This window comes from Salvia hispanica, chromosome 3 (genome assembly GCF_023119035.1).
Source record: "Salvia hispanica cultivar TCC Black 2014 chromosome 3, UniMelb_Shisp_WGS_1.0, whole genome shotgun sequence".
NCBI lineage: Eukaryota > Viridiplantae > Streptophyta > Magnoliopsida > Lamiales > Lamiaceae > Salvia > Salvia hispanica.
In genome coordinates, this window is record NC_062967.1 from 41,650,234 (window position 1) to 41,672,698 (window position 22,465).

At 35.1% G+C, this 22,465-nt stretch overlaps 3 protein-coding genes across 4 annotated transcripts; all 3 read left to right on the forward strand.

The window, feature by feature from the left end:
• Positions 1-1,085: 1,085 nt before the first annotated feature.
• Positions 1,086-3,174, forward strand: LOC125213028. Of its 2 annotated transcripts, none has more exons than XM_048113377.1 (4): positions 1,086-1,644; positions 1,719-1,799; positions 1,873-2,076; positions 2,162-3,174. In XM_048113377.1, the coding sequence occupies exons 1-4, from the start codon at positions 1,597-1,599 to the stop codon at positions 3,089-3,091; spliced, it is 1,263 nt and encodes a 420-aa protein (XP_047969334.1). In that variant the 5' UTR covers positions 1,086-1,596; the 3' UTR covers positions 3,092-3,174. The 2 variants fall into 2 exon arrangements, with proteins under 2 accessions (XP_047969334.1, XP_047969335.1); XM_048113378.1 differs by having other exon boundaries at positions 1,087-1,238; positions 1,707-1,799.
• An 11,234-nt stretch (positions 3,175-14,408) lies between these two features.
• LOC125211415 lies at positions 14,409-15,552 on the forward strand. The gene has a single exon (XM_048111188.1). It carries the CDS (start codon positions 14,589-14,591, stop codon positions 15,357-15,359), a length of 771 nt encoding a protein of 256 aa, XP_047967145.1. The 5' UTR covers positions 14,409-14,588; the 3' UTR covers positions 15,360-15,552.
• A 5,163-nt stretch (positions 15,553-20,715) lies between these two features.
• Positions 20,716-22,385, forward strand: LOC125216312 (acyl-lipid (9-3)-desaturase-like). The gene has a single exon (XM_048117996.1). It carries the CDS (start codon positions 20,855-20,857, stop codon positions 22,196-22,198), a length of 1,344 nt encoding a protein of 447 aa, XP_047973953.1. The 5' UTR covers positions 20,716-20,854; the 3' UTR covers positions 22,199-22,385.
• The last annotated feature ends 80 nt before the right edge of the window (positions 22,386-22,465 follow it).

Sequence of the window (22,465 nt, forward strand, 5' to 3'; positions counted from 1 at the left end):
CTACTGACTACATGTATAATTGTTTATATGCGTCAAAAATAAAAAAGATGGAAAAATAAAATTATTGTCATGCTTTTTTATTTGTGCTGATTTTTTTAATTATATATGTACTTATCCCCGTAAAATTTAAAAATAATAGTATCAATTATTTTTTATATAATTATTTGTGTAGAGTTTTCAATTATGAAATCATCACCATAAAATTTTAAACAATACTAACAAAGTGTATAGTTATAATTATTATAACCATACAAAAGATATCACACTTTCCTTTTTAGTTTGTCCCACAAAAGATGTCATATTTCTCTTTTTGGAAAAAGTTCTTTCTCACATGAATATAAAAATTATATATTCTCTTTCCATTTAACACACAAAACAAAACCTCCTAAAATCTCGTGCCGTCCCATAAGTGTGACATCTTTTATGGGAAATTATTATTAGTAATTTAAGTATGCAATATATTATATACTGGAGGCAACTAATATTTTATGGCTATAATTTTTTCTTTCTTATGTACCTATGTATATAAATTATATAATTGAAAATTCTAAAAAAATAAAAAAGTATAGCCATTATTGCATTTTTCTATCTTCTTTTTCACAAGCATGTAAACGATTATATACATACTTAGTAACTTAACATGAAAATATACATTGTATTATGCCTATATTTAATTTAAGTATGGACATATATTACTCCATTATTTAAGAGGCAAAAAATATAATGGTAATATCTATTTAATTATCATGCAATTTTCCATATAATTAGTCTAATGAATATCTTCTAAAAATAACTGCATTAAAATTCAAGTTTAGTTGGACGTGGTTCTCCATTTGTCAAATATTTAGTGGTTGGACACACCACGTATTAATCCACTCTGGCATGGATGGACCACTAAATATTTTCTTAGGACCAAGAAATAAATAATTTCAAACATTTGTGACAAAACGACGCCGTATGGTTGCTATGCCAGGGACCCACACACATTTTAAAACATTTTCTATGCGCACACTTCAGTCCAGACAAGTAGTGTAGTGAGTACGATTCTTTTGATCTGCACACCGCCATCCGGTAACCATTCTTCTTCTTCTTCTCGACATAATCGTAACTTGTTTCTGCAATTCAACGAGAGTATTGTTTGAAAATTTTCTCTTTTTTTTCTGGCTTCGGAATTTCATGTAATGTGATGCCGTCTGGAGTTGTACATTTGTGTGTTGCTTGAGTTAGGGTTTTAGTGTGTATGTGCATCTTTCTCCCTTTCCCCCTATTTATTTATTATCTTCCCTTTTCTAGCTTTGGAAGTTCATGTAAACTGTGTTTTATTCCTGCAATTATCTATGCTTGTTGAAACACTAATTCTATAGTGATTTGATCAAAAACCTTGGAATTGAGAGGTTCACAGCTAAACTTGCTGTTTAAGAGAGAAGAGAACTTAAAGGATGTAGAACAAGATAGAGCATTCATTACTATTTCATTACTTAGATGTGAAGATGATTTTACAATGCTATAAATAGAAGAATACTTATACCTATTCAATTGAGCTAACTTTCTAACTCTTACTTCTTCCTTGTTACATTTCGTACGTCGTCTGCTTTTATGTCGTCTCGCGTCTCCTGTGTACTGCTTTATGGAGTTGTGGAAAAGGTGGTAATTGTTCTGACAATCTCCTGGATTTAGATTACATTCATTGTCTTTAATTGCTGTAGATTTTGGCTCAGATTAAGTCCCAAAAAATGGCAGACGTAGAGACTGTTGTTGGTGAAGAAGTTACATGTGCATCCTTATTGGAGAGCTTGCAGGTTTAGTTTCCCCTGTCTTGTCCTGCTCTTTGACGAACAGAACAGAACAGAACTAATCCTTGCTTCAATGCAGAAAATCTGGGATGAAGTAGGTGAGACCAACGAGGAACGGGACAAAGTACGCATTCGATTGGACCGAGATTGCTTGGATGTATACAAGAGAGAATTTGACCAGGCTGTGAAATCTAGGGCTCACCTTCTTCACAATTTGGTAGATGCTAAGGAAAAACTCACCAATCTCCTATCGCTCCTTGGAGAGGAGACCTGCGTTGGGATCGTAAGCAGTTCTTTTGATCATCATGTTATAGTAAATGAGTTTGGGTGTGCTTTTAACTGTTTCTTACTAAGTTGTTCTTTCACAGCCTGAGATCACTTCGGGAACGATCAAAGAACAGCTCGAAGCTATAGGTCCGGCTTTGGAAAGACTTTCGAAGCTCAGGGATGACACGATAAAAGAATTCTACCATGTTCGAGTGGAGGAAGATCCACCCCCTTCGCCTGAAGGCGGGGGTGTTTCTGACTCTCCGTGTGAAGGCAAGAAGAACTATTCGCTGGTGGAGACGGAGTTATTGGCACGCATCCACGCCAACATCTCTGGAGACCCGTCGGTTGGAAGCATGTCAAGGAGGGGGGTTTCTTGGGGGAAGATCGCGGAAAAGTACAACGCTATGAAACCAGAATGGGCACTCGAGCGAGATGGCAAAGGTCTCTGCCGTCACTGGGGCCGGGTGCAGAAAGACCTCTCTAAGTTCACGGACCACGTCACCAATCTGCAGAAGGCACGGCCGAGTGGCACAAGCTGGGATGATGTTCGAAAGAGGGCTTTAAGGGCTTTTTATAAAGATACGAAAAAGCATTTCAAGTACGAGGACGTGTGGAAAATTGTTCAGAGAGACCTCAAGTTATTCGGAGATGCTTCATCTGATCCAAAAAGAAAGAAGCTCTCTACCTCTGGCAAATACTCAACAAGCGGTAAGACTTGTGCTGATCCCATCGATTTGGATTCGAGGAGGACAGGGGAGAGTTTGCACGTAGAATTGGCACCGTGTGGGAGTCGTCCCATGAGTCACAGGGCGGCTAAGAGGAAGACGAAGGAAAAGGCGAGCAGTGGGGCCGTGATTGAGGAGAAGTTTCTCGTCTTGTCCGAAAAAATGGGTTTGGTCGGAGAAGCAATTATGATCAAGTCGTATTTAAAAGCACTTGAAAAAGACACGTCGAGGATGAGCGATACCAAAAGGCAACAGCATGAAGCTGCAGTCAAGTTACTTGCGTGCAAACTTGGATTGGTGTAAATTTTTATTTTGAATGAAGGAATTTTAGGAGTTTAAATTATGTTATTTCCTGCATTTGAATTACTAATGTTTTGTTATTTAAATTATGTTATTTTAGGAAAAATATCATAATTTAAATAAGTATGTAAGATAAGATAGTTAGGAAAAATCCACCTGCCACATCAGATTTAGGTCAGCCATAGGCCAGCCGCAATAAAAATAATTCAAAATATACTACATTTACGGAATTAAAATTACGATTAAATTACGGAATTAAATTTACGAGACATATACGGGAAAATTCATTAATTGCATTTAAAAAAGGTACATAGATAAAAAAAATTACATTAAAAAAGGTACATAATAAAGAAAAAAAACTATCGCCGTGCAATCCTCCATGCCCACAACTCTTCAATTATATCCTTTTGGAGTTGAATATGAGCATCCACTTAGCGCATGTTGGCAAATTCCTTGAGCGGCCGGCTTCATTGAGAGGTACCCCTGTCGTACACTAGGGGTGGCCGTTCCGTGGCTTGGACCGGCTTCATTTCTTTTTTTCTTTTTTGGTTTCTCCTTTTTTTCATTTTTTTCTTTCTTTTTAGTGTTTTATACATACATCTAATTGCATTTATAATATAAATCAAGAACAAAACAACTAATTAAATCAATTATTTAAAATATTTAAATCAATTACATATTTTGTATTGAATTATTTTATACTCATTTTAGGGTTGAAACACCTAACTATATATTCAACTCTTAATATCATTATGAATACAATTCACAATTTTAAATTTTTATTAAGACTAGATTGATTAGTTATTAATTTAATATAAAATAATAATAATAATAATAATAATAAAATAATAATTATAATAATTTATTATTATTATTATTATATAATATTGTGTAATTCATAATTTAAATAATTACATTATTATTAAGTATATTTGAATGATAATAAAAGATAAATTAATTATTTATTTATAACATCAAAAAAATAATATTAATACTAATTAATAATAATAGTATATAGAGTGAGAAGAATGAGAGAAGAAATTATAATATCACTTTTGGTACTTAGTTTTGTATGCCTAAAATAACCTCAATGACAAAAATGGAAATATGTACTTGTTTAGAGGGCATTTTGGGATAAAAGTTGCATCAGGTACCAAAAATGTAATTTATAGATACCAAAAACGATATAGAATAAAGATCAGATACCATTTATGTGCGAAAGTAAAAGATCAGATACCATTTATATAGTTCACTCCAAACGAAAATTATCATTCTTGGTCATTCTACATGTCATGAACTTTTTTCTATCCAGATTTCACTTTTTTAACCATTAATTATCTATATATTATTTTAATATGTGACAAATGATTGACGATCGCGAAATTATTTATGAGATTTTTTAGTAATAATTAATATTAAAATATTATTAACATAGATTAAATACATTCAATGCTAGTAATAATTTAAAATTTCCTTTAAAAATAAGAGTGAACTACGTAAATGGACATGAATTTTCTTTCGCACATAAATGGTATCTGATTTTTATTTTATATCGTTTTTGGTACCCCATGACAAAAATAATCCTAGGTACTAAACATGTGATTTTTTTTGTAATGGGGGATATTTTTGAAAATTTCAATTAAATAGAACTAAATATGTGATTTTGTTTTCTTCCTTTCTTATTTCTTTTTTTCTTCTTTAGTTTATTCTTCTTTCTTTTTAGTATTTTCTCTTCGTTTCTTCTTTCTTTTTTCTCCTTAGTTTATGTTTCCTCTTTTTTCTTTTCTCTTCTTTTTCTTCTTTCCTTTAAGTGTTTTATACATACATCTAATTGTATTCATAATATAAATCAATAACAAAACACCTAATTAAGTTAATTATTTAAAATAATTAAATCAATTGAATATTTTTAATTAAATTATTTATACTCATTTTAGGGTTGAAACACCTAACTAAAATATTCAACTCTTTATCCTTATGAATACAATTCACAATTTTAAATTTGAGTAAGTCTATATTGATTAGTTATTAATTTAATATAAAATAATAATTATTTATTAATTACTACGCGTTTTTACTATAATAACATTAATATTATTATAATAATTAAATATAATTATAACTATAATTATGATTAAGTATATTTAAATGATATTAGAAATAAATAATTATTAATTTATAATATCAAAATAATAATATTAATATTGATTAATAATAATAGTATAAAGAGTGAGGAGAAATAATATCACTTTTGGTACTAATTTTGTCCATGCCCAAAATATCTTTTATGACACAAATGGAAAAATGAACTTGTTTAGAGGGTATTTTGGAATGAAAATTGCATTAAGTACCAAAAATGTGATTTATAAGTTTTAAAAATGATATAAAGTAGAGATTAAGTACCATTTATGTGCGAAAGTGAAAGATGAAGTACCATTAATATGATTCACCATAAAAATAAAGGCTTAAAGCCAGGAAAATGGATTTTCTATTTGTTTCAACATAATTTTCCCCTAAAAGAAGTCGACATTATTTAAACGGGGCAAACTTTATGTCCGATATTTATAAAATCAATATTGCATTTTTATTGATAATGCGCCGTCGAATTCACATGACCACATGCATGTGCTGCTCCATTATTATTGTATTTTTTTCTTATTTTAATCTCTTTGTATTTGGGTTGTTTATAATTCACATTGCGACCGTTGTCCAACTTTCTGAAAAATTTTGACCCTTGATTTTTCATACAATTTTGATTGATTTATTATATTTTAACGGTAAGATTCAGATAACATAACTATATAAGTCAACTTAACCAAATACTTTAGTGTCTTGATTTAGAATGGATTATGTAGGGCAATTTTTGGTTACGCGAATTATAAAAACTTGAGTTTTGGGCATCATACATTCATCATTTTGGTAACGTAGTTATTTGTTATTATCAATTAAGATCTATTTTCTCATCTAGCTAGTCCTTCATTGGGAGATATCAGATATGGTGAGGACTGAGGAAGGAGTCTTCAAGCAAAGGATCCAATCAAACAACGATTTTACTTAATGGGTTTTATTTAGGTTGATCACATTTTTTAAAATTATGTTAGTTTATCTCTGGATAGACTAAATTAATGATTGGATATATAATATATACTCCATCCGTCCAAAAAAAATAGATCAATTTTGCCATTTTGGGACGTCCATAAAAAATAGATCACTTTCTAAAAATGGAAAGTTTATCTCTCATACTTTTTCCACTTTTTCTTCACTCTCTCATACTTTACTCACTTTTTCTCTCCATCTCTCTTACTTTACCTACTTTTTCTCTCCATCTTTCTTACTTTACCTACTTTTTCTCGTCATCTCTCTTACTTTACCAATTTTATATTAAAACCCGTGCCGAGCAACAATAAATCTATTGTTTGTGGACGGAGGGAGTATATTTTATATTCAAAACTCAATTTACTTTAATTATGTTCGAGCTCAATGCTTTCGCTAGCTGGTCTACAAATTTACATTGGTTGATTGTTGTGTTTTTGGGAGATTCGAGAAATGAGTAATAATATGTGATAAAAATAATTAACACATAAAGACAATAGAATCACGATGTTTGAGACTAAGCGTGAGGTAGGTCATAAATTGTTAGAGAGTTACATATAGGGATTAACTATTGATAGTACGTAGTTCTAATATTGAGTGAATCACTGTCTAAAGACTTTTGAGTCTTGAGATGGAGTCCAGTCTAATTTAATGGTCGTGTAAGTAAAACTTAGAGTTGGATGAAAAGTAGTAAATGAAATCAAAGTCTTGGAATTCTTCCTCTATCTGGACTTTAGTGCAAATTGTTTGATGTTGCAATACGTAGATTTAGATCACAATTCTTGCTCACTATTGTTTTATTATACTCTCTGCCTTATGAAAAATGAAACATTTTCTCTTTTAATATGTCTCGTTAAAAAAGAAACGTTTATTAAAATGAAAACATCATCTTTACACATTTTTCCTTTTAATATGTCTCATTAAAAATGAAATATTTATTAAAATTAAAACAACATCATCTCTATTTTTTCTCCTCTCTTACTTTACTCATTTTTCAATAACTCAAAAAACATCACTACAAAAAATCTCATGTCCGAAACCAAATATTTCATATTTAATGGGACGAAGTGCACTTATAGTTAATTATAATACTGATAAAAATATATCAAGTTTTAATGTTGTTGCCATGAACCAACTACAAAGGTAAAGCGGATAAGGGAAAGTGCCAAACGACTCATCTTCGGCTGAGCATGACCGTCATAAGAAAATAAAATAATTAATGAAAACAAAAAATCATATACTTCTCCCGTCCCATAAAAATAAGGATACTTTTATTTTAGTACGCCCCATAAAAATATCTTATTTATATTTATGGAAAGTTCTTCTGAACTTATTAACCATATATAACAAATTTATTTACAACTTATGCTACTATGATCCACCATTGAACACTAATAGTAATAATATGAGTGTCACTATCCACTAATACTATTTAAACTACCAATTGGTTGGGAATCCTGACTCTCAACCTTTAGATGCCAAGTTTGAATCCTCTGTATTGTACTCCTATATTTTGTTTAATCTTGGTTAGAGCATCCGCAATGGTCGGCTAGCGGCCGGCTAGCCGATTCGTCGCGCTAGCCGATCGGCTAGCCGAACCATTGCAGTCGGCGAGAGCGAAATCGGCTAGCGCTTCGGCGTGGGCTGGCCGATCACTCGTCGCTGGCCGAAGCGGCTGGCCGATCGGCTAGCCGCCATTGTGGCGGCCCGATCGGCCAGCGCCGATTTTTGATTTTTTTTTTTTAAAAAAAAAAACTATATAAACGCGATTTTCGTTTCATTTTCATTTGTACCACTTGTTTTAACGAGTTTTCTCTCTCTCTCTAACTTTCTGTACAAGAGCATCATCGAGCGATGGATCACAACAACGAGTCCAGTCCAGCGACGAGTGGATCTCAGACTCCCACGGTACTGTGGGATGCGGATGGGGGCGAATGGGCCCGGGGTTTAACATCCCTTGGAATCAGATGATGGGGATGATGGCCGGTGCGCCGGGGGCGATGGGGGGAACCGGGGGTATGCCGTGGGGATGCCGGGCGGCGAAGCGGGGGAGCGGCGGGCGGTCGGCGCCCGGGTGGGGGTATGCCCCGGATGCGGCGACGAGATGATCTTTGCGGCGAGATGATGGGGATGATGTGGCGGGGCGGGATGCCGGGGGGGGATGCGGCACGGTATGCATCCCGGGATGCGGGGGGTTCGGGGGTCACCGGGAGGGGACACGGTATATCGGCCGTCGCTTGATTTTTTGACGGCTTCGTCTCACACGTCGACCCCGGTGGAGACGCAGTTCACTGGCGATGACCTTCTGTCATTGCATGATATGGGGATCGATCTCGGGGAAGATGATACTCCCGTTCCAGCGAGGCGGGCCGCGCCGAAGAAGAAGACGAGGGGGAAGGGGAAGGGCAAGGCGGTCGGCGAGTCATCGCAGCCCGCACCCCTGGCCGGAGGAAGTGGACGGAGGATGAGTACGCCGGGGTGGCCAAGGGGTGGTTGGTGGTGTGCGACGATCCGCCGGTTGCGAACAACCAGCGGGTTGTCAACATGTGGTCGAAGATCGAGATGCCTATAGGAGGCACTGCCCGCACGGGAAGGACTTCAAGCAATGAGGAGGTCCGGAAGGGGTGGGAGCGCACCAGGGGCCGCGGTGGGCCGTTTTGCGAATTTGTACGCCAATGCCCTCCGTCGGCTCGAAGTGGGCGGGAATGAGGACGACGCCGGAGGATAGCCACGAGTCGGTTCCCCTTGGAGGGGAAGTATAAGGAGTTCACCTTCGGGAGTGCTTCTTGTTGTTGAAGGACTCCGAGAAGTTCCGGGCGGGGTGCGACGGCTGGGTGGCCGAAGAAGCGGCGGCGAACTATAGCGGCGACTACGGCGGCCGACGGCCAAGCGGATCCCACGACCTCCCCGGATGCGAGGAGTTTCCATCCCCTCCTTCATTCTTGGTCGCCCCCGCCCGGTTGGACAGAAGCGGGCGCAGCGGGCTGCGAGGGACGGATCCCCCTATCGCCCCGCGAGGTCCAGTCCTCCGCCCTCCCACCCGCCCCACTCGAGTACACTCTCCATTCGCGTAACCAAACGCGGGCTCAGATGTACAAGGTCTTCCAAGAGTGGAAGAACGCCACTGACCCCACGGAGAAGATGTTTCTTCACGAGATGCTCGAGAGCATGCTTGTTGATTTGGAGATCGCGAGGTCACGGCTAGCGGGTTCCGACGTGGGCTCGAGATACCACGGGCGGCGGCGGCGGCGACGGCGACGACAGCGATGAGGAGTAGAGAGTGGCGGGGCTCGTGTGTTGAAGCCCTTTTTTTAAAAAAAAAAATCATGTACTTTTTTTTAAAATCTTTGTACTTTTTTTTAATGGAATGGATTATTTTTCCCGTATATGTGTCGTAAATTTAATTTCGTATTTTAATCGTAATTTTAATTCCGTAAATGTAGTATATTTTGAATTATTTTTATTGCGGTGGCCTATGGGCTGGCCTAAATCTGATATGGCAGGTGGATTTTTTAGTAGTGCTGATACGTGGCAGGGGAGAGAATGGCTGGCCTATTGCTGGCCTATGGCTGGCCTAAGCACCATTGCGGATGCTCTTACAACTTCTTCAATAACTCATTTGTCTGCAGGAGCAGTTGGTTCTAGGGGTGTCGAAACGGGTACCCGCGGGTACCCGCACCCGACGAGTCGGGTACCCGATCCCGATTTCGGCCGAAATTGTTGTCCCGATACCCGACCCGCACTTTGTCGGGTATTACCCGATACCCGAGTCGGGTATCCCGCACCCGACACGGCGGGTACCCGACCCGACCCGATTTTTTTTGTTTTGAAAATCTATTTTATTATTATTATTATTTGCATTATCTTCAAACTTGTTGATCGTCATCCGTAATAATATTAGTATTTTGATGCATCCTAAAACATAAACAAGCCCACGAATCATTAGACATTGATCATCCACAATTTAGTAAGTATGTGTATATATATGATACTGTATGTATAATGCATGTGTGTAGCTTGTAGTATATATTAATAAAATACATATGTTATTGAATACATAATATTGGTCTTTGTAGGCGGAAAAACAGGCTATACTCATAATAAAGGAAAATTGACAAAAAAAAAAAAAAAACATAGGTTTAAATCAAAGTCATTCGCTGGGATAAATTAAAATTTATATTAATATTAAAAATTAAAAAATATTAAATTATAATCGGGTAATTTTCGGGATTGTCGGGTATCCCGAGCTACCCGATACCCGCAAAACCAAAAATATGACTACCCGATCCCGACCCGTTACCCGTTTCCGTCGGATAGCGGGTATCCGATACCCGACGGGTATTGGGTCGGGTGTGCGGGTACCCAATACCCGCTACCCGTTTCGACACCCCTAGTTGATTCTGAACTCTGAAGGGATATAATTACAAGACTATTTAAATTATCTTTTTCTTTATCTTTCCTATTTTATCAATTATGCATTAATTTTATATCGTCCTACTGTAGTGAGGACATCCTTTAAACAACGTAATTAGACAGATAGGAGCAATTAATACCTTCCTCAATCCCAACCTCCCTATTTTGAAAACAAAATAAATTAATAATTAGTAAAATATAATCTTGCATGTGTCGGTGGAACCTGGCACGAGTGCAGAATTAAGTAACACCTGACTAAATAATCTTACTAAGTTTTAAATTATTAAATAGATTAAGCTGCACGCATCTCAAACTCAATTATCAAAATCAAATTATTTATTTAAACGTTGTTTATTGACTTTTGAGTTAAGTTAATGCCAGAAGACAGCAATGAGTGCTCAGACGATTAATGAACTAATTACACTTTTTGTACTTTTCTATTAAGGTAATAATTACTAACTTTTTTTGGATCAATTAGTCGCTTACACTTGGAAAATAACATGTTAGTTGCACCCTCTTTTTATAATGTCATCAAATCGAGTGTTTCAGAACCACACATGACTATCGATCCACATATAACTGTACTAGTAATAATTAGTTATTTTGTGTATGATTTAAAACTTATGTTAATCTATACGACTGTTATTGAAGATTGTTCGATTGGATAGTTTTCTGGTTATTGGATAGTTTTTCTGGTTAGTAAATATTAGTAATATTAATCGCGTCAGTCCAATAATTTAGATTGATGTTATTCGGGTTATGGATTAATTGAGTGTAAGCTAATATGGTTATAATTTTATAGGATTAGAAATATTCAATCTTAATTCTAAATGTTTAGGGTTTGGGCTAGCTTAATGGACTTAATTAATTAAGCTACTAGCAATACAAATTAACATTTGATTAATTTAATACATAATGATAATAAATTAGTCTTATATAATGATAATTTTTGGATTTATGTTTAATCTCAAATATCTATAATAAGATAATAATGAAGTTTGATAAATCTTGCATTTATATTATAAATGTTCGAAGTGTCAACAATAGGGCACTTAGGTTCAACCCATTTGAATTTCGAATCAGTAGGCTACAAGGGTATAGTTTAATCGGATTATGATTTCATCGGATTTTCAACTATAATCCTCTAAATTTAGTAGGTTATTCACGTCAGATTGGTTGACATCCATAGCAAGTATATATGAGAATATTATTTCGGGTAGTTTCACGTTTAGTCCAGCCACTTCACCAGTTTTAAAATTGTAATTACAGTTTTGTAAATGTTGGAATTACGATATAGGCTTCTCAATGTGTCTAGCATGAAGTCCACAATGCTATACTTTGATGCACACAGTCAATTTAGATTGTAACTGTAATTGCGAATTTGATGAAAGGTTGTGCCCAATATGATAATTACGGTAGTAATAATCTAAATTCAAAGTGGATTAGTGGCTTGATTAACAATCCAAATGACCTTTTGTTTTACACAAAACGATTACTACTATTTGTAATAACTAATTTACTAAAAGGAGACTACTTTAGTTGTTGGCAAGTTGACTATGATTATGCTTTTAATATCTGGTTTATGGAAATGCTTCTACTTTAGGCTAAGGTAATACACATAATTAATATAGACAAATTTTCGACACATGCCCAAACTTGCCTTAACTTGGATTTGGTTAGGCAATTTCATATTCATGCATTTTAAGAAGGATATATATACACATTTTTATTCTCATTTTTGGACTAAATAAAATTATGGCTCCAATTTGGGTGTTTGAAGATTCTTATTCTCTTTCTTTCTATTTTATTTTATTTTATTTCATTTTATTTTATTTTGTTATGTCTCTATTCTATTTGGAAGACGGTTTACTAGTAAGATGAAATTCAAAGCTTAGGATTGTGCAAAATCTTTATGCAAATAATGTTTCATTGTTTGCTTCAATCATTTTTCAAAAATCTACTAATGAATAATTTGAGTGCAATCTCACTTCATATATATAAGACGAACAAACAGTTAGATTCTTACAAACACTTAATTAGTAAAAATTTAAAATTTGAACATCACACTCCAATTAAATTAATAATAATAAATTTAATGATTTTTACCCTTTCGGCAAGGGAAACATATTCTTTATGGATATAAAATACGAGTAATATTTATGAAAAAGGATGAAACAGTAAAGCCTAAATGGACGTCCAAGTTAAGAATAATTTCTTTACTTGTTTGGTTAAAGCTGTAATGCATAATTCATTGCCAACTGGAAGTTTGGTCTATTATTCCACTTTTATTGCTTCTACCATTTATGAAAATATCGAAACTCTTTTAAGTTCCAATCCAAAATTGTTAAATATAATCATGAAATTTCTCGGATATATTATAATGTTGAAATCTTATTAAATTAAACTCAAATTTAAATTTCTATTGATAAATTTACATGTGAGTGTTGAATACAAGGGGTATATATCTAATTACTTCTAGAACAACGATGCATCATTAGTTTTATTTTTAATCAATTTATTGTGAAAAGATACGTTAAACGCATGCAATCCTAATTCCTAACTTTCGAATTTCATTATTTTTTAGTACATTAATTTTTACTGTCAATACAATAACTTTATATATTTGATATAAATATTATCACACAAAAATATAAAATTTTCAATATAATAACTTAACTATTGTTAAAGTGAATCCAAATTTTAAATTAAAACTAAGGCCAAATATAGTCAATTAGATAGATCAAGAATGGATAATGTAGCTATAAATTTTTCCGTATTCATTATATATACATGAATAAGATATTGGGGATGATATGATTCGACTGTCAATTGTATATTATGTACATTGCACTTAATTCATTATATACATTACATTTAAGCATTAAACCACATAACATTCTTCATTAAATCACAATTTTTTGTAAATTTGAAGGCACATTTAAAAATTACACTGAACTGATGACATGTGGACTAACGATTCAAAAAATTACCAAATTTGAAAGCACGTTTAAATCATAAATCTATCAAAGTTTATGCTTTATGGTATTTCTCAACATTTTAAAGATCGTGATAAATATTAAATTTTGAAAAAAGTTCATAATTTTTAAGACTATTTCCCTAAAATAAAACGATTGTCAACTATCATTGAAAGTAATACTCCCTCCGTCCAATAGAAATCTTCAATATTATGTAGTGGATGGTGGAGCCTATAAATGATAAAGTAAAAGAGAAAGAGAAATTTTTTTTTCATAAATAGATATAGACTACTTGTATAGGACAAATGAAAAAAGATATGGCTTATTTTTATGGGACGGAGTGAGTACGTAAAACTCAAAACTCAATATTCAAAGAATCGAAAACATCATAACAATGCAACGTGTTCATTATCTACGCCACTCAACGACATTATTCAAATATATGTACGTCTTATCCGATAACTACCAAAAAAATTACAACAAAAATCCACTATCCAAGTAGGATCAGTCTAATCTAAAGCTCTAATTTGATCATTTTTAATTTAAAATTTTATTTTATTTTGATTCACATCTTAATAACTTAAAGGAGAGTAGTAGAATATTAGTATTATACACACCGAAGTTGCATGTGCATATAGAAATTATTTATAGAACAAAGGGAATAACACGCCTCCGAAATGAATTGAGCAATACTATGAGAAAATAAATTTACAAATCATAAAATACATATTTGTGTGCTTCAAAATTGGATTTCAAGGCTGGATTAGCCTCGGCTCCACTATCCCTTGTCTGAATCCACCTCCCACGCGTCACCCCCCTTCTCTCTCTCTCTCTCACCACACACATAAACCATACCAAAACAAAAATAAATTACACTCCACATTTACAACCACAGTTCTTCCAAGAACTCACCACCATTCCTTCTTCAATTCTCTCTCTCTAGAAAGTAGTAGTAACACACTTTCCTTTCTCCCCCAAATCTCTCACATCAATCCTAGTTTTCAGTGTCCCCAACAAACATGAGTGACAGAGTGTACCCCTCAACCAAGCCCAAGCCCACCGCCGGCGCGCCGCCCCTCCCCAACCCCCCTTCCAAATTCCGCCAGCCCTACCGCCCCACCCCCCGCCAACCCGTCAAAAAAACCAAGCCCCAATTGAGCTGCCGCCGCTGCTGCTGCCTCGTCTGCTTCTGGTCCATCCTCCTCCTGACCCTGACCCTCCTCGCCGCCGCCATCGCCGCCGCCGCCTTCTACGCCCTGTACCACCCCCACCGCCCCGCATTCTCCGTCACCTCCCTCAAAATCTCCGCCTTCAACCTGTCCACCACCCCCGCCGACGACTCCACCCGCCTCACCGCCAAACTCAACCTCACCCTCTCCGCCAAAAACCCCAACAAGAAGTTCCTCTTCTCCTACGCCCCAATCTCCATCTCCCTCCAATCCGACTCCATCACCCTCGCCAACAACACCTACCCCGCCTTCAACTCCTCCCCCTCCGCCATCTCCCTCATCCACACCTCCACCCCGCCCCGCACGCAGCTCCTCGACGCCGATTCCCTCAATTCCATCAAATCCCATCTCAGGCGGGGCGGCCTGCCCATCCGGATCCTGCTCGACACAACCCTAATCGTCAGAATGGATAACATCAAGACGAAGCGCTTCGGCATTAGAGTGACGTGTGATGGGATTCACGGAATCGTCCCCAAGGGTAAAACCGTCATTCCGGCTAAGACCACCGACGCTCAATGTGAGGTTGATCTCAGAATCAAGATCTTGAAATGGACATTTTGATTTTTTTATTTTAACTAATCGCATTTTATTTATTTTTATATGTGTTTTTTTATACATGCTATTTTTTTGGGAATACAATGCGGCTTACTTTTGTTACTAGGGGGGAGTAAAGGGATCTATTTGTATGTAATTCTTTTTATTGCATTTTATTTTACTACTAATAGATGAGACTGGATTTATACGATTCCAATAATTGGCATTGTTGTTAATATTAGCGTGAATTGCGTTAATAATTTGATTATTTAGTTGCTTTAGTAGGGTATAGATACAGCTAGAATTGTGTTTGTTTTCACAAATTTATGACCATTGTCAATGGTGTGAGCTTTACAAACAGTAGAGTGGACTATAAGTGGTCCATAAACTATGAGTTTGCAACTTTGTACCCACGCCATCTATGACAAAAAAATACTCTGTATTACTCTACTATCAAAATAGTTCATAATTTCGGTAGATAAGATAGATAAACCAAAATATAATAAAAATACACATTTTAGATTATTTTTTAAACTATTTTAGATAAGATAGAGGAGTTATGTATCATATTAAATGGCACACTACGATATAAATTATAATCATATATAAAGTATTTTAATTTTAATTTTTTAGAACCAAACCCTTCAAATTTCCTAAGGTAAATTGATGGGTAAGAGTTAAGTTGAAAAAAGAATAGATTATGAAAGAAATGAGAAAATAAAGTTTTTTGTTAGAAAAGAAACCATCTTAATGTTAATGACTTAATGTATATTCCTACTCAACTATCTTGAAAGTGAGGGACTATATTTAACTAAATATCACCATAGAAATTTCTGTCTTTCTGTTAATTATGGCTGCGCAACGGTAAACTTCAATCATTTGCCTAACTTCCGTTAATTTTTGTGTTTAAATAAAAAAAAGGCACTTTGACCATTTCTCATCGCAAATTTACAACGTCTATACTCCATTTTTTAGTCCAGATTCAAGTGACCGTTCGAACAACATACGTATTAAACTAAAATGTATTTATAAACATTATAAAATAGTAGTAAAAGATACCACAAATACGAAAATTAAAAAATCAAACAAATTGGTGTAAAGTGGAGTATAATAGAGAGGAGTAGAAGGGAAAACATGGAATAAGTGTTCACGTGGATGTGTGGATTCCTAGATCTCGCTTTGAAAAGGAGGATGGAAATTGAACATGTCGATTTTTTTAATTATTTTAAATATTTTTTTAATGGGTAAATGAATTATTTTTTAATGTTTTATTTTTATTTTTGTGGTAGGTGGGTCAAAAATACAATGAGGGACTTAATTAGCGCATTCGTGAGTTTAGGGACAACTATAAGTGTGTGTGTATGTGTTCGTGCGTGCATGTTTAATTAAGGGGTTGAGCTCGATGCTGCAGCCTTAGGCATGCAACAACTCATGCAAATATGTATCGAATCACACTTTTACTGTGGCTAATGACGATTAATACGTGACAGCGTTGTTTTATAATTAATTAATTTAAATTCTAATCTATAAATGAAATTGAATTATGCATAGGATGGGTAGGATTAACTATTCATTTTTAAATCATGCATTCCTTTTCATTTTGTTTTCGAATTGATTGTTGTTTTTTTAGACTTTAAATTATGTAAAACTTTTTTATGATTTAATTATGCAATTTTAGTTGAATTTTAAATTGTTTTAAAATTTAATTAGTTATGTATTTTTTCGAAATTTAAGTTATACTATAACTTTTAAATTATATAATTTGTAGTTGAAGTAATGAAATTATGAATTTTGTTTTCTTCACAAATTTTAACTGTAATATATATAGCTATAAAAAAAATGTAAATATGAAAAGTATAATTGAAGAAAAATGAAGTGTTTTTACATATAAATTGAGCTATGGGTGACATAGTATGTGAATACTGAGGAGTAATATAGTATTTAAAAATTACTTGATGCCTAGAATACAACCTCTACTAAGTTCTAGAAACGCCAACGGGCCAAAACCATTTGTCTTCATATATTACCTGCGGTGGGTGCCTGCGATGAGGCCGTAGCAGCTGTGGACTGGGCCTTATTTGTACCACAATTTTGCTTCATCATGTCCTTCATTTTGTTTTTTTTTTTCTATATTTAGTGACATAAAGTTTTAATAACTATTTTAATATTATCAGTTTCGATTGATTTTATAATGTTTAATAGTATATCCTAACGGAGTCCATTTATTCATACATTTACCTCATTACAATCTAAAATATGTTGATCATCTGTGAGCTTTAGCTACAACTTCTTTTAGCAAAACAGAATGACATTTATATGTGCCATGTTGATCAAAATAATTAGGCTTCCTGGCCCATTACTGGTCATTTATCGGAAAGATTATTGGCCCAATATAGGACGGGCATAGTATTAATTAATCACTATCTAAAATATAATTTCACATACATAAAAAAATAGTTTATTTTACTGACTGTAAAAAATTTGAAATTAAATAATGAGAACTACCGATTCGAGCCAGTCCTATTAGATTCCAAATTATTCAATTTAGATTTTTTCAAGTTATAAATTTTCAATCCTGATCCTATTATATGGTTTCGGATTGACATCTCTAATTGAAAATAAATGTTTCATACATAAATATAAATATTTTATCTCCTAAAATGCCTCTGTAGAATTGAATACTCTTATTTACACTCCTATGTTACTTAGATCTTTATTCTAACAAATCATGTATAATGAGAGTGTCTGGTATATAAAAACATATAAAAGACATATTTCTGGATTAGAAATACTTACAAAAGAATAGTTACATGACCACAAGGAAAAATAAAAGGTTTAGAAAAAAAGAAAAGAAAAAACAGTAAGAGAAAATATAGATATTTTGTGGTATCTGAAAAAAGCATATGCATGTGCATATTCTTGTAACCAGACAAGATTTGGGCAAGTGGACCATTGTCCAGATTTACATATGTTTATTAATATAATATCAAACATTATTTTAGATTTTCCAATGATGAATATTTGCATTCTATATGATATAGTAGTATAATATTAATATCCCAAATCTGCCCCCTTATCTTCGTTTATTTCTCACCTACCAATGCGATTTGGGGTTATATGCTTAAGCACGTGGCCCTTTTTCCAAAATTGATATTTCATAAATTATTAATTATATTTATTGGGACTAATATAAATGTTTTTTAAATTTTGGGAATATTACAATTGCTGTACAAATACACCACTTGCCACTTCCTTGTTTTGGCTATATTTGTTATGAAGATTATGTAAATCATTATGTCAGATAATTCATATACTTGATTTTAGAGTTTAACAAAATATTCACTTTGTAGTTTTTCAGAATATAAATATTGACGTTTGCTAGGAGTATTTTATTAGCATCAAGTTATGAAAAGCGAAATTAAGCGCATTTTCCCCACAAATATTAGTATACGTATTTAGAAACCAGAATTAGGAAAATTAAATTGAACGTATAAGTCCCACTATCAATTAAATGGTTGTTCAATTGTCATGTTTATTGATGATTAAATAAAATGTTTAATTTTATGTTATGTTTAGTTGTTTTTTTAGAGTTCAGTCTATGGCAATTATTATTATATCTTATGATAAATTATATTTTAACTTATGTTATTTTGCATCTAACTATTAATTTATCTAACAAATTAAAATAATGGAAAATTCAATGAAAAGTCAAACCTAGACTTCAGTCAAATTTAGAGATATGACATTTGGTCTCACAAAACTCAATCATTAAGTCACGGAGCACTACGGACACATGAATAATGTTCTTCTACTATTATTCTAAAATTGGCAATTAATGAAAACTAAGTGCTACATTGGTGGATATTAAGTATCTCTAAAAGCAACTCCAAGGAGAGAAAGTAAATGAAAAAGGTATATCATCTTTATACATTCTTAAAAAGTGCAATATACCTTTCTAAAAATCAATTAACTCCAATGATAAAAGGTATATAGAAAGCTATATCATTTAAAAAATATAAAGTATTAGTACAAAAATATTAAAAAAACATAAACTGTAATACCTTCTCAAATACCTTCCCCCTTGGAGAATGATTTTTTATGAAAAGAAGGTAAATAAGGTGGTTATATGATTTTATGGAGAGATAAAGATACCTCTTCAAAATGGGAAAAAGTATAATACCTTCTCAAATAACTCTTCCCTTGGAGAATGTTTTTTCATGAAGAAAAAATAAATATGATAGTTATATTAGTTTACCTCTCCATTTATCTCTCCATTTGGAGATGCTCTAAGTGACTTATTTCACAATTTTTTTTTGTTACAATGATATAGACATATTGTATACGTCTTGTGAAGGTAAAAAACTATTATTGAATGATCTATTAACATTTTTTATCACACATAGTCTTCCCTTTTGAACTATAAAAAAGGAAATTGCAAATTAAAGAAAGCTTAGGGTGTGTATTTGGATTTTGGATCAAAATTTTGCTCAATCTGATTAAAAGATTTGAAATTTTACGAAAGAATTCAATATGATCCTAATTGCTCAAAAATATGAATTTGAAACTCCGAATTCAATCCGAAAAATCTGAAATTGTATAAAAATATACTCATATACCAAAAAAATTCAAAAGTTTGAAAATTCAATGCCAAAATCTGAAAATTCACAACCTTCGGCAATTAGAAGACCCTTCGAGCGAGATGCTAGTTTTAAGAAAGTAAAAAGAAAAGTGGACAGAAAAAAATGGTGGAATATGAGTCACATTTTTATATTACTAGTTTTATAATAAAATACCATGAGTAAAAAATAACTTAGTGGTATGTGGGGTTGCTCACCGTTTAAAATAAAAGTGAATTTGACACATAGTATGACAGACCGGAATGATAAACCACGACTTCTAATCGTGGAGTGAGGAAGTACCACATGGCACCGTTAGAATTGTTCAACACAAAAGTTATACGCGTGTAATATATTTTGAATTTTGGATTACTTTAGATTTTAAACTATCTATCTGATCAGATCAGATCCGATCCAAACATTGAAAAATCCAAATAAAAAATCTAAGCTGAATTTTAAGTTTTCAATTTAATATTGAATCAAATTTTCAGATTTTAAATATTCTACTAGCCTGTATTGAAAACGTATAGAAACTGGTCATGAATAATTGGATATCCTCTCCCAATAATAAAGGAAACAAGATATGGAGTAGCTCCACCCCTAAACACAAATCTCCATATTTGATCCCAAAACATTTGAATAAAATAAAATAAAAATATTTCCATACCACCACCTAATTAAATAAATAAATTTATTACAGCAAGATTCCAGTTAGCAACTCATCTCCCTCCCATTATATATACCTCCAAAACTGCACTCTCACTTTCTCTCTGTCTCTCTCAACCAATGGAGCTCAACACAGTAGAGAGATAAAAACCTCCATAGCAAACCATAGCAGAGAAGAGCAGAGCTCACCACTCTCCTCTTCTTCAAAACCCCACCTCCCAAAATCAAATCTTTTCAACAATGGCGGAAACCAAGAAATACATCAGCGCCGAGGAGCTCGCCAGCCACAACAAGCCCGGCGACCTCTGGATCTCAATCCAGGGCAAAATCTACGACGTCTCCGATTGGATCAAATCCCACCCCGGCGGCGACCTCCCCCTCCTCAACCTCGCCGGCCGCGACGCCACCGACGCATTCGTCGCCTACCACCCCGCCCACGCCTGGTCCCACCTCGCCCCCTTCCACAACCACCTCCACCTCCAAAACTACGTCGTTTCCGAAGTCTCCAAGGACTACCGCAAACTCGTCCACGAATTCACCAAATTAGGCCTCTTCGACAAGAAGGGCCACAACGTGCTCTTCTCCCTCACCGCCATCGCAATGCTCTTCTCCCTCTGCCTCTACGGCGTCGTCTTCTGCCACGGCGCCCTCCTCCACGCCCTCTGCGGCGGCGCCATGGGGTTTCTCTGGATCCAGAGCGGCTGGCTCGGCCACGACTCCGGCCATTACCAAATCATGCTCAACAGAAGCTCCAATCGATTCATCCAGGTCCTCTCCGGCAACTGCCTCGCCGGAATCAGCATCGCGTGGTGGAAGCGCAACCACAACGCGCACCACATTGCCTGCAACAGCCTCGACCACGATCCGGATCTTCAACACATGCCCTTCTTCGCCGTTTCCCCCAAATTCTTCAATTCAATTACCTCTCTATACTACAATCGGAAACTCGAATTCGACAAATTCGCCAGATTCTTAATCAGTAAGCAGCATTTCACCTATTATCCGGTGATGAGCTTAGCTCGATTGAATCTCTTCGCTCAATCCTTCTTCTTGCTCTCCTCCAACAAGGATGTCCCAAATCGGGTGCAGGAAATTCTAGGGTTACTAACATTCTGGATTTGGTATCCTTTGCTAGTCTCATTTCTCCCCAATTGGAAGGAGAAATTGATGTTTGTTGCTTGCAGTTTTGTAGTTACAAGCATTCAGCATGTTCAATTCACATTGAATCATTTCTCTGCAAATGTGTATGTTGGACTGCCGAAGGGGAATGATTGGTTCGAGAAGCAGACGTATGGCACGCTGAACATCAGCTGCCCGCCGTGGATGGATTGGTTCCACGGCGGCCTGCAGTTCCAAATCGAGCACCACTTGTTCCCGCGCCTGCCACGGAGCCAGCTCCGTGGGGTGGCGCCCTTTGTGAAGGAGCTGTGCAAGAAGCACGGCTTGCCCTACAACTGCGCCACGTTCTGGGGCGCGAATGTGATGACGCTGAGGACGCTGAGGGCGGCCGCGATGCAGGCCAGGGACTATAGCAAGCCGGCCCCGAGGAATTTGGTGTGGGAGGCTGTGAACTCTATTGGTTAGGGTTAGGTTTATTGTTATTATTTTTTTGCTTTGGTTGTGTTTTGAAGTATTCATCTTGTTGAGAGGCTAAAAGGCATCATTTTGATTGTGGTGTTTGGTGTCTCTTTGGATGCAAGGAGAAATCATATCTTTGTTTTTTGTTTTTGCTTTAACATGTTTTGGTTATCAACTAAATCTTGTTCTTGGTGATGGTTGTGGTCGTGATGGATTCATTTAAACCTTTAGCTACTTGTGTTGTGTTGATCAAGTAGCACCATATCATTAAAA

Coding starts and splice junctions, on each gene's coding strand:
- LOC125213028 (XM_048113377.1), top strand. CDS start 1,597: ATGTCGTCTCGCGTCTCCTGTGTACTGCTTTATGGAGTTGTGGAAAAG. Junction 1,645..1,718: donor TTTATGGAGTTGTGGAAAAG/GTGGTAATTGTT, acceptor ATTTTGGCTCAG/ATTAAGTCCCAAAAAATGGC. Junction 1,800..1,872: donor CCTTATTGGAGAGCTTGCAG/GTTTAGTTTCCC, acceptor GCTTCAATGCAG/AAAATCTGGGATGAAGTAGG.
- LOC125211415 (XM_048111188.1), top strand. CDS start 14,589: ATGAGTGACAGAGTGTACCCCTCAACCAAGCCCAAGCCCACCGCCGGC.
- LOC125216312 (XM_048117996.1), top strand. CDS start 20,855: ATGGCGGAAACCAAGAAATACATCAGCGCCGAGGAGCTCGCCAGCCAC.